At 48.6% G+C, this 13,860-nt stretch overlaps 1 protein-coding gene across 1 annotated transcript in view; it reads right to left on the bottom strand.

Moving 5' to 3' along the window:
• The window catches only part of Psd2 (pleckstrin and Sec7 domain containing 2), a 30,310-nt gene that overhangs the window by 10,694 nt on the left and 5,756 nt on the right, over positions 1-13,860 (bottom strand). The window contains exons 5-7 of the mRNA XM_015477395.2: positions 11,681-11,761; positions 8,092-8,204; positions 7,265-7,323 (exon numbers count right to left, since the gene is read on the bottom strand). Coding sequence (XP_015332881.2) covers positions 7,265-7,323; positions 8,092-8,204; positions 11,681-11,761 — 253 coding nt within the window. The remainder of the gene's footprint in view (positions 1-7,264; positions 7,324-8,091; positions 8,205-11,680; positions 11,762-13,860) is intronic.

Raw genomic sequence — 13,860 nt, 5'->3', positions numbered from 1 at the left:
TTCACACTGTCAGACTCTCCTTGGTGTGGCCACATTTGAAGAAGCACTGGACGCACGCTTCTTTGTGAGGGTCTGTGGACTTGGGTTTGCTCTAAAACAGTGTCTCATCAGATTTACCTATAGAACCCTGGTATCCCATGAGATCGAAATAGCTATTCTCTCAGAAAAGGAGTTCATTATTAAATAAGTTTATTTATGTGTTTCAGAGTCTTTAATGCTTATGTGTGTTGAAATTCTCCCAAGAGGGGATTCCACATACACTTTCCCAAACTGATTGACCATGGCAACATTTTAGCAAGTAGAATCTATTAACATAATAGGGAACATTTACACACCACAGAAATAATTAGGAAAACAGTGCTGTAAGACTTAATAAGCTGACAAGCAAGAATTTTCCACATCTTTTCCAAGGATTCAAAGAGAAGACCCAGTGTGCCTTGATATATGTTTGTTTCATATGTTTCTACATATATTTTACACATACATATCTGTGTGTCCATACACAAGCATATAGCCACGTATACGTTCGTCTGTAGTAGAAGAACACAAGGGCCACACCGATAGTACTTGCGTCTGAATTCCACACACTATGAATATTCTTTAACCATTAGTCAGGTGTGCAAAATTGAAAAGAACTAGGCAAGATTTCTATTAAAAAAAACACAGACTATCTTGTTCCAGAGGAATCTTCCCAATAGAAACAATTGTGGTCAAAAATATTAATAAAACATCTGTGTGCGGGCACTGGAGAAACATAAAAGCCATGAGGACTTCAAGGCTGAAGAACCTTCCAAGAAGGGAGTATGGAGAGGAGAGACCAAGGAGGAGCAGCTTTCCTCCCTCAAGCACAAGCAACCCCGAGGCCGAGTGACACAGTGGTTTTATAGGACTGGAGAACAAAATCCGGGACTCAGAGCTCCAAGGACAAGAGGCCCTGGGAAACTCCCCAGTCATACTTTAACAAAAAAATAGAAATGAAGAAAGGAAATACTGAAGGGAATTCTTGCGTCAGAAGGAGGATCATCCCGGATGGAAGCAGAGAGAAGCAGAAAGGGATGAAGATCAGCGGAAAGAGTGGGCAGCTGACTATTAATGGTGTAGAACAACAATACAGTTTTCTGGGGAATAAAATATAAGGAGATATAATAGTTAAAAGCATGATAATAGCAATTTATAAATTCGGAGAGGGCTCAGTGGTAGAGCACTTGTCTTAAATATGTGAAGCCCTGGGTTCCATCTCCAGGGCCACAAAGAAAAAAGGTTTGAAAGAAAAATCAATAGAATTAATGATATCACATTGAGCAGGAAGTGGTAAAGGTACTTTGACAAGTCAGAGCTATATCACAAGCTACAAAAAGAATTTTCAGAGCTGGGGATGTGGCTCAAGTGGTAACACGCTCGCCTGGCATGCGCAGGGCGCTGGGTTCAATCCTCAGCACCACATAAAAATAAAATAAAGATGTTGTGTCCACCGAAAAACTGAAAAATAAATATTAAAAAAAAATTCTCTCTTCTCTCTCTTTCTTTAAAAAAAAGAATTTTGAAAGAATGCACAACTACCAAACTAAAAGGGGGGAAATGGAATTAGGAAAAAATACTTAAATAATCCAAAAGTAGGTGAGAAAGGAAAGGAAAAAAGAACACAGAACTGATGAACTGAATAGAAAACAATAGTAACCTGGTATATTTAAACTCAAATATGTCATAATTCATTAAATGATCAAGTTAAAAGATAATTATCAGACTTACTCTTTTAAAAAGTCTATGATACAAGAGACATACCTTAACCATAAAGGAACAGACATCACAGGAACAAAAAGATAGAAAAGGATATAACCCTGCAACTAACACAAGAGCAGCAATATGGCTACACTAACATCTTCAAAATAGGGGCTGGGATTGTGGCTTAGTAGTAGGATGCTCACCTAGCACGCATGAGGCACTGGGTTCGATCCTCAGCACCACATTAAAAATAAAATAAAGATATTGTGTCCACCTAAAACTAAGAAATAAATATTTTTTTTTAAATCTTCAAAATTTGAAGTCAGGAAGCATTACTAGAGGTAAAGAGTGACATTTTCACAATGAAAAAAAGGTCAATCCACCAGAAAACATAATCATCCTAAACTGGTATATACCCAATTGCAGAGCTTCAAAATATAGGGCCTCTCAGGCTGCCCTTGAACTTTGACCTCCTTCCACAGACTCTGTCTCCCAGCAGAAATAGGTCACAGCCCATCTGATGACAAGCCCCAGCCCAAGCCCCAGCCCAAGCCCTCTCAGGCCAGGATGGCCAGTTCACTACGTTCACTTCCTTTCCCAGAGTGGAAGCTGGATAGGGCTGGGGAGCCACCAAAGCCATCATCCAAGTACTGAAATTTGGTCATACTTTAACCCCACAGAAGCCAGACCTTTCCCCATAGGTCTGGCATGACCTCCCTGAGCAGCAGGGTTAGAACAAGCCTATCCTATCTTTAAATCTCACCCTAGAAGCAGGATGAGGCAGACCAAGCTGAAAGAAGGCAGATGTCACCTCCCTGAAGGGGGAAGGAAGGAACTGAGCAAAGACCTCTGGGCAGACTTGCAAATTCTCACTAACCCTTAATTATACTGGCTCTTCCCTGGTGTGAAGTTCTGTCACCACCTGAGTTACAAACACCCCAACTGCTGATCTTCAGGAAAGCAGCCAAATCCCTGGACTATCCCTGGAGTTCACCAACATCCTGCTCCAACCCACATCACCATCAACTCCACTCTTCAAGAAACCCGAGGTCTGGGGGAAACCAAGCTGCTCCTGAAAACAACTCACCTTGGCTTCAGCTGGGACTCTCCTGGAGTGGCTCTCCACCCAGGTCCCCTTTCTCTGCCTCCTCCTTGATGGTTCTCCCCTTTGACCCTGCTATTCAGCCCATTAACCAGTGCTGGAGGATGGACATCCAAAATGCCCCCCGAACTTCTCTCTTCATCTCCATCTCCAGCTCAACCAGGGCTGCCATCTTCTCTAGCTTGGAGGTTGAAAATCACCATTCTCTGACATCCTCACTTTCCAGCTTATCCCAGGATCAACCACCTCCAACACCCCATTTCACTCCTGAAAGGGTACACTCCTGACCCATCTGCTCTCCTTCCAGATCACTCTTCTCTGGAAGGCTTATTCCAGCAATGTTTTGACACTCTGCTGAGATCCAAACATCCCCACTTTCTTTTTAACCCCTTTAGATTCTAGACCCGACTCTTCCACCAACACTTCTAGCTCTGTTGCCCCTTTCTGCTTCTGTCCTATTTGCCTAGAAAAAAAAAACAGCCCTGATAAAATCCAACTAGTTTCCTACACTGTGGATCTCAGCCCAGTAGAATGGATAAGCTTGGAGAGGAGTACAGAGTCATGCTAACTGGTCCCATTTTATATCCACTACCCAATCCTATAGGCACCAACCCCTCACGACAACATACCATACTTTCCTAGAATATTTGATCTCCATTCTCCAATATTCTCCAATATGACCACACACATCTTTTTCCTTAAGCCTCAACACCCTCATAGCAGATATTATGGTTCTCTCTTCGACCTTGCTCCTCCACTGACACACTTTCTTTTCTCAGCTTCTGAGATGCCACACACTAACTGGTTTTCCTTGGACTTCTTCAGCTGCCTCACAGTCCTGTCTGGTCCTCTGCTTACCTCTAAATCACATCAGGCCTCAGAACATGGCCATCAGCCTGCTTCTCTCCCCAGGGCACTGAGCCAGGCTTCTGGCTTTAAGTTCTATTAGGATGACAGTGACCACCACTCCCTTCATCTCTATATCCCACTCAACTCTATTGGGCCCTGGATTCATTGATCTCACCACCCCTGTGGTGTCCCCATGTTGATGACCAACAGGCATCTCCAACACAGCATGTCAGAAACGGGACTGGAGCCGAGTGCAGTGGGGCACACCTATAATTCCAGCAGCTCAGGAGGCTGAAGCAAGAAGATCTGGAGTTCAAAGCCAGCCTCAGCAACTTAGTGAGGCCCTAAGCAACGCAGTGAGACCCTGTCTCTAAATAAAATATTAAAAAGGGGCTGGGGATGTGGCTCAGTGGTTAAGCATCCCTGGGTTCAATCCTCAGTACCAAAAAATAAAATAAGGGACTTGAATTCACTTCTCCCATCACCTCCACCACAAATACAGGAGACTCTAGAAATGGCACCACAAGTCAGCCAAAGCCATCCTTATTTCTCTTTCCCTGACCAACACCAAGAGCAAGTCCTGTCAGACTCACCCTCAAGAAGTTTCCTCTGCAGCCCCTTCTTTCCACATCTACTACCCTGTTCACCCAGGGCACCATTGTCCATCTCCCAACTGGACACAAACTAACAGTCACAGTTTTGTGGATCCTCAAAAAGTTAAACAAAATGACCACATCATAGAATCCAGCAAGTCCATTCCTAGGGGTAGGCCCAAAAGAACTGAAAGCAGTTGTTCAAACATAAACTTGCACACGAATGTTGATAGCAGCTATTCACAATAGGCAAGAGGTGAAAAACATCCTTCCTGACCCCTTTGCCTGGACCACTTTGTCCCAAATCTTTCTGTATCTAGCTCCTTCTGGTCCTCCAGGTCTCAGGTCAAGCTTCCCTGGCCCTAGTCCACCCCCACCACACAAGTTTATTCCCATCCCAGACCTACCACTACTTGCAATCATTTGTTCCCCTGGGCATTGCCCACATCTTCTAACTAGAAGGCAGGTGACCTGAGGGAGGGTTTCCTTCCCGCTTCTTCACAGAACACAGAAGGCACTCAGCAGCCAGGACTGCCATTGAGTCTCCAACCTCCAGTCCGCACGCCCCTCCTACAGGAAGCCTTCCTGAGCCCTCGCCCAGGCTATGCCCATCCAAAAAAAGTGCACCTACACGCTCTGGCAGCCCGTTCTGCCTTCTTCTCTGACCAGAACTCTTGCCGGGGGCACCATCAGGGTCCACATTGCCGCAGTCTGGCTGGGCACAATCAGGAGCCACTTGTCAAAAGAAACTAACTTTATTTTTAGAACCACACACGCCAAACAAAACAGCCTCTCAGGAAAAACCCTCAGAGCCTCAACTGCCACCACCGGCTTTCCACAAGCCTCTCTCTCCCACACCAGCTTCTCTCCACCTCCCACAATCCTCCTGCTCTTGAGGCCGATTGGCTGGGTCACGTGGGCGGAGCCAAAAAAGTCCCCCAATGAGCAGCTCCGTGGTCTGAAAGGGCAGGGAAACAGCCCAATGAGCATCACCGCAGAGGAGCCAATCAGCTAGATGTTGCTGGGGCCGCTGTGAGCCAATCATCAGCCGGCAGCTGGAAGTTTGCTGGGGCCCCTTCGCCTGTGGCTCTCAACACCACATTCCTGAGATTCCCCCATCCCATGAGGCACTCCGTTCCATTCTGATGAGCAGCAGAGGGAGAGGAGAGGCTAAGACTCACAGCCCCTGCAACCCTCAGGCCCTGGGCCAAGCACTCCACATGTGCTATCTCTGTTCCTCCTCAGTGGGAGACAGAGGCTAAGTGAGGTCAGTAGCTTGCTCCAGGCCACCCAGCTGTCACGTGGAGAGATAGAGAGAACCTGACCTGGAACCTGGCTTCTAGTCATTGGGCAACACTGCCTCAAGAGAAATATGATCCTCGGTGTCTTCCCACAGCAAGAATGAGGGTCCTACCCCACCCACTTCTGATCTGTCACACCTACTTTCTCCTCAACGGAGGGTTAATGGGGGTCCATGGCCAGCTAAGGCCCACCACACTCCAGATGTGCTCTACCCCAGGGCTCACTGAGCAGCAGCTGCTGCCCTCATGAGCAGCTCAGCCATGGGGAGGGGCATCCAAGTCTGGGCCCAGGGTACGCCCTCAGGCAGGCCAAGAGTGGAGACAGGAATGGAGCAAGCAGTGCGTTCACTACTACTTTTAGAGTAACTAGCAATACCCACTCTCCACCAACAGGGGGCAGTCTCAGGAACAGTGCTGGTTCCTGGGCATCAGCCCTGGTGACCATCACATAGAATACACTCACCTTCTCTCTTGTTCCACACTCAGGCCAAGGCCCAGGCTAACTTCCCCCAAGTTGTCACACATTAGCTCTTCCCGATGAGGGCACCCCGAGGCCCTCACCCTTCCCAAGCCAGTGCCCCAGCAGAGCACAGCCCAGATTGCTCCTCCCTTCCCCATGCTCAATTGCCATCAGGCTGCAGCCTGCACAGTGTGGCCCTCCAAGGGTCTGTAGGTCACCATCATTTAAGTTTTAATATTAATAATGAATACTATCATCCTGACACTTGGTGTTGTGTCTATTTCTCTTCTCAGGACTTCCTAGGATACTGTGACCCACACCACCAGATGCAGAACCTGAGATTCTGACAGGTCTGGTGACTTGCCCGGGGTCAAACAGCTGCCACATTGAAGCAAGAGTAGGATGTGAAGATGGGCCTGTCCCAGCTTTCTTCCACCCCATATTGCCTGAACTTCCCTAGTTAACTCTAGAACCAGACATGCTGGCCTATTGTTCCCGAGTCACTAAAATATCCCCCAAACCAACAGGGTGCTCTAACCATCCCTGGGTCAGCAATGACAGGGAAGGGATCAGATGGGACCAGATTGATGTGATGGGGACACAGAAGGGTGGCATGGTGATGGGGGTCTAGGCACACAGGGCATGCACGCCACTAGCTACACTTACCACCTGAGGAAGGGCAGGAGAGCCCAAAGAGGGTCCCCGCAGCAGACCAAGGAAAGAAGAAGGAATTAGTGAGCCATGATAAACATTGAGGCCACCTGGGGCTGGGCCCAACCCAGCCTCACAGCCAGGTACCCCACACCTGTCACTTCACTCATTGGCCTGGTGGAGTGAAGGAAGGGACAAGAATGCCTCTTGAGAGTAACCTACCATTTGACGGCAAGGGCTTCCTGGGCATGGCATTTCAGTGAGGTGGCATTGGCCTTGCTGATGAGGGTGGGGGGGAATACACTGCTTTTAGCAGCAAGTGGCATGGGCCCAGCTAGGGGCACACATCTTACCTGGCATACCCTCAACTCCCTTATGACTCAACTGTTCTCACCATCCTGTTTAGGGGCCAGGACCCAGGAAAAAAACTAGGGCAGAGACAAATCTAGAAGCCTAGTTGCCAAACTCCCAGGACTTGCTAAAAGAAACACAGTCACTGAGAAAGAAGCCTCAGGGAGGGAACTCGGTGAAGGGTCAGGCTCTGATGACTCAGAGTCAGTCAGCGCAAGGACGTCCCCCAACTCACGTGTCCGTGCAGGTCCGTGTTGAGCAGCATCAGAGCACAGGTGAGCGTGTGGATCCCATCTAAATCACAGACAGTGGCATACTCAGTGTGATGATCCAGGTCATTCCCACCCCAGCTTCCCATCTGTCTCCTGATAGCGCCCTCCTGGAGGCCCTGAAGACAGGAAGAGGCCAGCCACCCGCCCGAGACACTCAGGGCCAGGGGCTTCGTGATGCTCCCTGACCATCACATTGCAGCGTCATAGTCATTTGCCTGCCTCCTGTCAGGACCGTCACCTCCCTCAGAGGAAACCTGACTGCCCTGGTTCTGCTCCAGCCCAGACACCTGCCTGCTATCTCCAAATTCACCTTGAACCTCAGACCCAGCAATGGCTCTGGGTCCTGGGCCATGTACTTGACTTGACCTGTGTCTCTTCCCCTTGTTCCTCAGTTTCTAGGACTCAGGTCCATCCAAAGGACAAGTCCTATACCTAAGATGGTCCCCATGCAGAACTTCATGTATCAGGACCCCCACCACACCAAGAATCACCATTGTGACAGAGTCCGGAAACATGAAGACCCGAAGGACTAACCCTGTAGGATGGAGAGTTTTGAGGTGCTGGGAAAGACAATGGGCAAGATATCTGGAGCTCTCTTCCCAGCAGGCAGAGCCCACTCCATGTGCCATCAATTATCTATGCAACATTAATTGAGCACCTACTGTATACCAGAGCAGACAGACCATCTGGGCCTGGCAGCAGGGGAGAGTGGCAGGAAATCTGGGAGGGAGAAGGCCAGGCCTGGCATGGGCAGGGTGGGTGGGTGGGGCAGAGGAGACACCTGCCGTACCTTCCGAGGTACTGTCATCAGGGTTGCACTGGCAGTACCGGCGGGAGAAGTGTGTCAGGACCCGCTCACGCTCCTGTGTTTCCCCCATCAGTGGGAATGCCTTCAGGAAGGTTCTAGAAGATAATTCAAAGCTGCTGAGGGTCTCTCAGAACCCCCACCTCAGTCTGGGTACTCACCCTGGGTAAAAGCCCCAACATGACATACACACCTACAACCTGGGGCAGGTTGTGAATAATAAACAGATGCGTGCCTGAGACCCACTCCTCACTCCTCCTCCATGGTGGGGCCCAGGCTATCCACACCTGCCATTCAGAATAATCTTCCTCCGTCATTCCTGCTCCTCTGTATGCCACTGGGCTGAGCCCCAGGCTCCCTCACCCCCTCACTCTTCCCCCATCCCAAGTCTAAGCTGCCACCAAGTCCCAGGGATTCATTCTTCACATTCAATCTCAATTCCTCCTCCTCCCCCACCTCATCACATGCCCAGACCACGCGCAACATCCTCCCTATAGGCCCCCTGCACCTCCCAGTCCCTGAAGACACTAAGCCATCTAAACACAAGGCAGTCAAGACCTGCCTGACTTAAAACCTGCCACTGGCTCCCCAGAACCCTCAGGGTAACACCCAAGTCCTCCACACCATGGTCTTGTGATTGCCCCAGTTCCCCTCCTGTCTCTCCAACCCATACCCACCTGCTGCCTCTCCAAATTGTCCCCACACCCTAGATAGGACAGGCATTTCCACTGCTTGATGCCTCTGATCAGGCTGGGGTCCACCTGGAGCATCCTTCCCACCTTTGCTGAGAAGCTCTTAATCTCCCTCAAGTTCAATTCCAAGGTCACCCACCTCTTAGAGGCACCTTTTGGGAAGCTGATCCCAAAGGGGCTGGGAGATGGGGCTAGGGTTTCTTGTCCAGGGCCTGGGCACGCCAGTGCAGGCTAACCCAGTTTGGACCTCTGTCTGGGTTGCGATTTTATGGATTGCTCCTAATTTTTCTGTGGTTCATTTGATTTCTAGCCCAAAGCACCTATAATACCCACTTGGCTATACTCTTTATGCTGGGCCTGGCAGCAGGAGAAAGTGGCAGGTAAATCTGGGTGGGAGAAGGCCAGGCCTGGCATGGGCAGGGTGGGTGGCTATACTCTTATGCTGCCTCCAAAAGTCCCCTGAGATCTGAGCCACACCTTGACCATCCAAGGTTTTCCAAGGCATCCCAAACTGCGGACCACTCTTGAAATTTAATTCCAGGCCATCAACTGCCATGCAAGTCTACTCTCCTATCCTATACCCATCTCCTCTTCTCCCTGTCCCTCCTGCTCCCTGTCCTCTGCCCTGATTTGTTCCTCTCCCTCTTCTTCTCATACTCCATTAGGATTTTCTAAAATCCAGTGCCTCCCAGCCTGAGCCTGTGTTACCTAAGAGGCATCCATACCACCTATTTCCCGGACCACAGTCCCCGTTGAGGGCTCTTCACTAAACCCCAGCCCAACACCACACCACCAATTCTCCAGCTATCCCTAGGCTCGGCCCCACCACTGCCCACCTCTCCCCACCTCAGGACCTGCAGCCCTCTACCCTGTCCTCTGAGCAGCCTCATACACTTTCCCCGCTAGCCCTAGGGCCCGCCCACAGGCCTTGTCCTCTTGTCCTCCACCTGGCGCTCTTCAGAAGCCTGCACATGACTGGATCAAAGGCTGCCAGCATCACTTTACATTCAGCATCTTCAGGGCTCCCCAGTGCCTGTGCAGTAATGCCTCACTCTACCAGGCTGGCGTCTGAGGCCCTCCAATCCTGCTGCCGTGCCTCTGATCAGGAGCTGGTGCCACTGAACACTTTCCCTCCCATCCTCCTCACTGTGTGCAATCTTCAAGACTCAGCTCAGGATAGAGCAGCTGTTCACTGTTCTCAGTGGAAGCAATGCATTTTCTTAAGCTTCAGGAGGCTGCTGAGACCATCAAGACCACAAAGGCCAAGGTCCCGAGAGAAGAGGACTGGGGGTATGTAGATTGACCAGCTGCTGCTGCTCTTCCCTAGGGGCACTGCTGACTAAGGGCACAGACAAGGGGCAAGACACTGGGTGGCTTCATGGGACTGGAGAGAGAAACCTGGAGACTTGGGGGACTATAAACATTATAGCAAGACATTTGCCAAATTTTGAAGATTTGAAAGTAGGAGGTTAAAAAGCTCAACAGACAGTCTCTAAGGTGGGGAGGTTGCTGCTTTTGTTTCTATGTTTTTGCTTTTGGCAATCTTGCTGCACTGAGACAAAATGAAGAAACCACCAAGGTTTCCTCCTGGGATCTTCACCCCGTGATCTACACAGACCCTGAGCCATACCAGGCTTTGGCACTGCCTCTCCTCAGTCCAGCTCTGGCTAGAGTAGGACCACGTCACCATGCTTCCCTCCTCTAACTCCCTAGCAAAGGACTTGGTGAACCCTCTTTGGAATAATACAGATTAATCTTGAGTCACCATAGTTCTATTCAAAATATGCAGAATCTAATTTTTTTAATTACTAAGCATGCAAAGAGACAGTATAGATGATAGAAAACCAAGAGAAAAAACAGACAATAGAAACAGGGACAAGTGATTCAAATGATGCAGATATTAGAGACAATAGATAGCAAATTTATACTAGCATGCTCAAGATCAGAGGGAAAAATGGAAAAAAAAAATGAATGAAAAGATGGGAAATTCACCAGAGAATTAGAATTTCTTTTTAAAAGTTTCAATAAGATGAAAAATTCTAGAACTGAAAAATATGAAAACAAACTAAAAACAAATAGGCTTAATGGCATATTGAATACAGGGAAAGGGTAAGTGAACTGGAAGAATACCCCAACCAAAACAGAGAAAAAATAATAGAAGTTACATTTTGTAAAAATATAAGACAGGGCTGGGGACATAGCTCAATTGGTAGAGTGCTTCCCTCAAATACACAAGACCCTGGATCAATCCTCAGCACCACACACACACACAAAAAAAGTATAAGAGACACAGTAAAAAGGCCTAGCATACATGGACCATCCACTCTTAGCTTAGAGACTGCTCTCCATCCTTCCTAAGGCCTGGTCTATATCCCCCAGCTGGTCCCTACCAGAGCTTGCTGACCCTGGGCTATATCCACCCATCCCACCCCTCCTGTTCCCTGGGCCTGCACCTGGCCCTCCTGAGACCTACTCCCTGGGTCCAAACACCAGTAAGAGCTGAGGTCAAATCCCCTTTCATCATCTCCTCAATGATGGTGGGGAAGCCTCTTCACCTCTCTGCTCCTAGTTTCCTCATTGGAGAAAGGGGGCTGATCACGCCCACCTTGCAGAGCTGCTGAGGACCAAGTGTGGCACGTGACAGGCAGGAAGTTCTCACAGAGGCAGCCCTTTGCCTCCCTCTCCTAGAGTCATGACTGTGTTCCCACCTCTGTATCCTCAGCCCAACCTGAGGTGCTGCTCTGCTGCTGCCCTTACAGCCTCATAGAGAGTTCGAGAGACTTGTGCAAAGTTGCACAGCAGTTTCTGATACAGCTGAGATGTGAATCCAGATGTGCTGCCCATACCACCTGTGGGCACTGTCCCATCCCAGCCCCACTGACCTGAGTGCTCGGTCCAAAGTGAGGCCTGAGAAGTCGAAGAAACTGAGGTACTCCCCAGCCACCAGCCTGCTGAACTCGTTGCTGCAGGGAGAGTATGAGAAGTCAATTAGAAGCGGGGTCCATCCCAAGGATGACAGAACTACAGGGGGACTTGGCTTCAGAGTACCTGACCCACCCACCCACATCTCCCTACCCCTAGGCTGCCTCCCCTAGTGGCCAGTAGGCTTGTTGTTCAACCTTGGGCTGGGAGATCAGGAGGGCTTCCTGGAGGAGGTGATGTCTCAGCCAACACTGAAAAGTGCTACCTGGGGCAAGGAGTGGGGGATGGGATGATGCCAAGTGTTCCCAACGGAGGAAACTGCAAAACACGTCCAAGATGCTACGACAGGGATGTATGGCCAGAGCCTGGAGAGCAGGAATGGGGGAGGTAAGAGATGAGACAGGGAACAGGGCTGCAGCTCAAGGGAAAGGATGTGATTCTGGGGGTCTGAAGCAGGGCAGTCAGATTCGTATTTTGGAACACTACCTGCTGAGTGGAGACCCCTGGTCTTGGACAACTTTCTAGTAGTCCAAGAAAGAGATGGGAGAGACGGGGAGAAGACTGAGGAGGCAGAGGCTGAGTGTGTGTGGTGCACACCTGTAATCCCAGCAGCTCAGGAGGCTGAGGCAGGAGGATCACAAGTTCAAAGCCAGCCCTAATCAACTCAAGACCCTGCCTCTAAATAAAATATTTAAAAGGGCTGGGGATGTGGCTTGGTGATAAAGTGCCCCTGGGTTCAATCCCTGGTACAAAAAAAAAAAAAAATTATGGAGGCAGAATCCACCAAAAAGGGAGATAGAATGGGGGTGTGGCATGACTAAAACAGTGAAGATGTCAGAGCTCAGGACAGGGACAGCGCTGAAAGGATCCCTGGGAGAGTCACTACTCCATGGTAGTTAATAATGATTTGCAGTGGGAGCTGAGCCCACAGGAGAAAAAGGTGCAGAGTCAGGGCAGCCAGCCCAAGGCAGAGCTCTGATGAAAGCCTCAGTTAAAGGTATAGAACAAAGAGAGAAGCAGTGAAGGAGACGGAGGAACACAGGCAGAGAAGAGGGAAGCGTTGTTCGGGAGACCACTGAAGAACGTGTCCCAAGACTGGAATGAAGGAACTCTTGCCACCTGATTCTAATCAAGCCTCAAGCTCTCCCTCCTGTTAACAGGACCCGCAGGAAACAGAGGAACCTATGAAATAACACCATGAGGATACCGCGTCCAAAAGGTGGAAATTTTTCCAGAACCACTGGCTCACTTTCTTCTACAAATATATAGCACATGGAAAAGGAAGGAGAAGCCAGGCTCGGTAGTGCACACTTGCAATCCCAGCGGCTAGTGAGACTGAGGCAGGAGGATCTTGAGTTCAAAGCCAGCCTCAGCAATTTAGTGAGGCCTAGAGCAACTCAGTGAGACCCCGTGTCTAAATAAAATGCAAAATAGGGCTGGGGATGGGGCTCAGTGGTCGAGTGCCCCAGAGTTCACTCCCAGGTACCATTAAAAAAAAAAAAAAAGGAAAAAGAAAAAGGAAGAGACTCTTGACCGCTGTAGATTAAACAACATTTAGAAATCACAGGGCCAGATGCAATGTGGCAGACCTCCTTTGGGTCCTAATTTGGACAAACCAACATTTTTAAGACACTCAGACAAAATTAAACATAAATCGAATTTAGAGATAATAAGGAATTTTTGCTATTTTTTTGCAATTATAATGGAATTATAATTACATAGAAAGACTCTGATCAGTTAGAGATATACATTAAAGTGCTTAAGGATCAAATAATGGAGTGTCTGAAATATATTTTAAAATATTCCAGCAAATGGAGGGAAAAAGCTGCAGGGTAGTAGATGAAATGAGAATTTTAAAATATTGATAACTTTAAAGCTGAGTAAAATGAGTATGTGAAGATTTAATATATTACTTTCTCTGCTTTTGTGTATGTTTGAAATTTACACACTAAAAATAATACTTTAAAGAAATAAAAAGGAGGGCTGGGTCTGGGGCTCAGCGGCAGAGCGCTTGCCTAGCACATGTGAGACACTGGGTTGGATCCTCATCACCGCATAAAAATAATAAAATAAAGGCATTGTGTCCATCTATAACTAAATATATATATATATATATATATATATATATATATATATATAT

Source organism: Marmota marmota, unplaced genomic scaffold, assembly GCF_001458135.2.
Source record: "Marmota marmota marmota unplaced genomic scaffold, marMar, whole genome shotgun sequence".
Lineage (NCBI taxonomy): Eukaryota > Metazoa > Chordata > Mammalia > Rodentia > Sciuridae > Marmota > Marmota marmota.
Note: the sequence above shows the minus strand (reverse complement) of the source record. Positions and strands in the feature narration are given on the sequence as shown.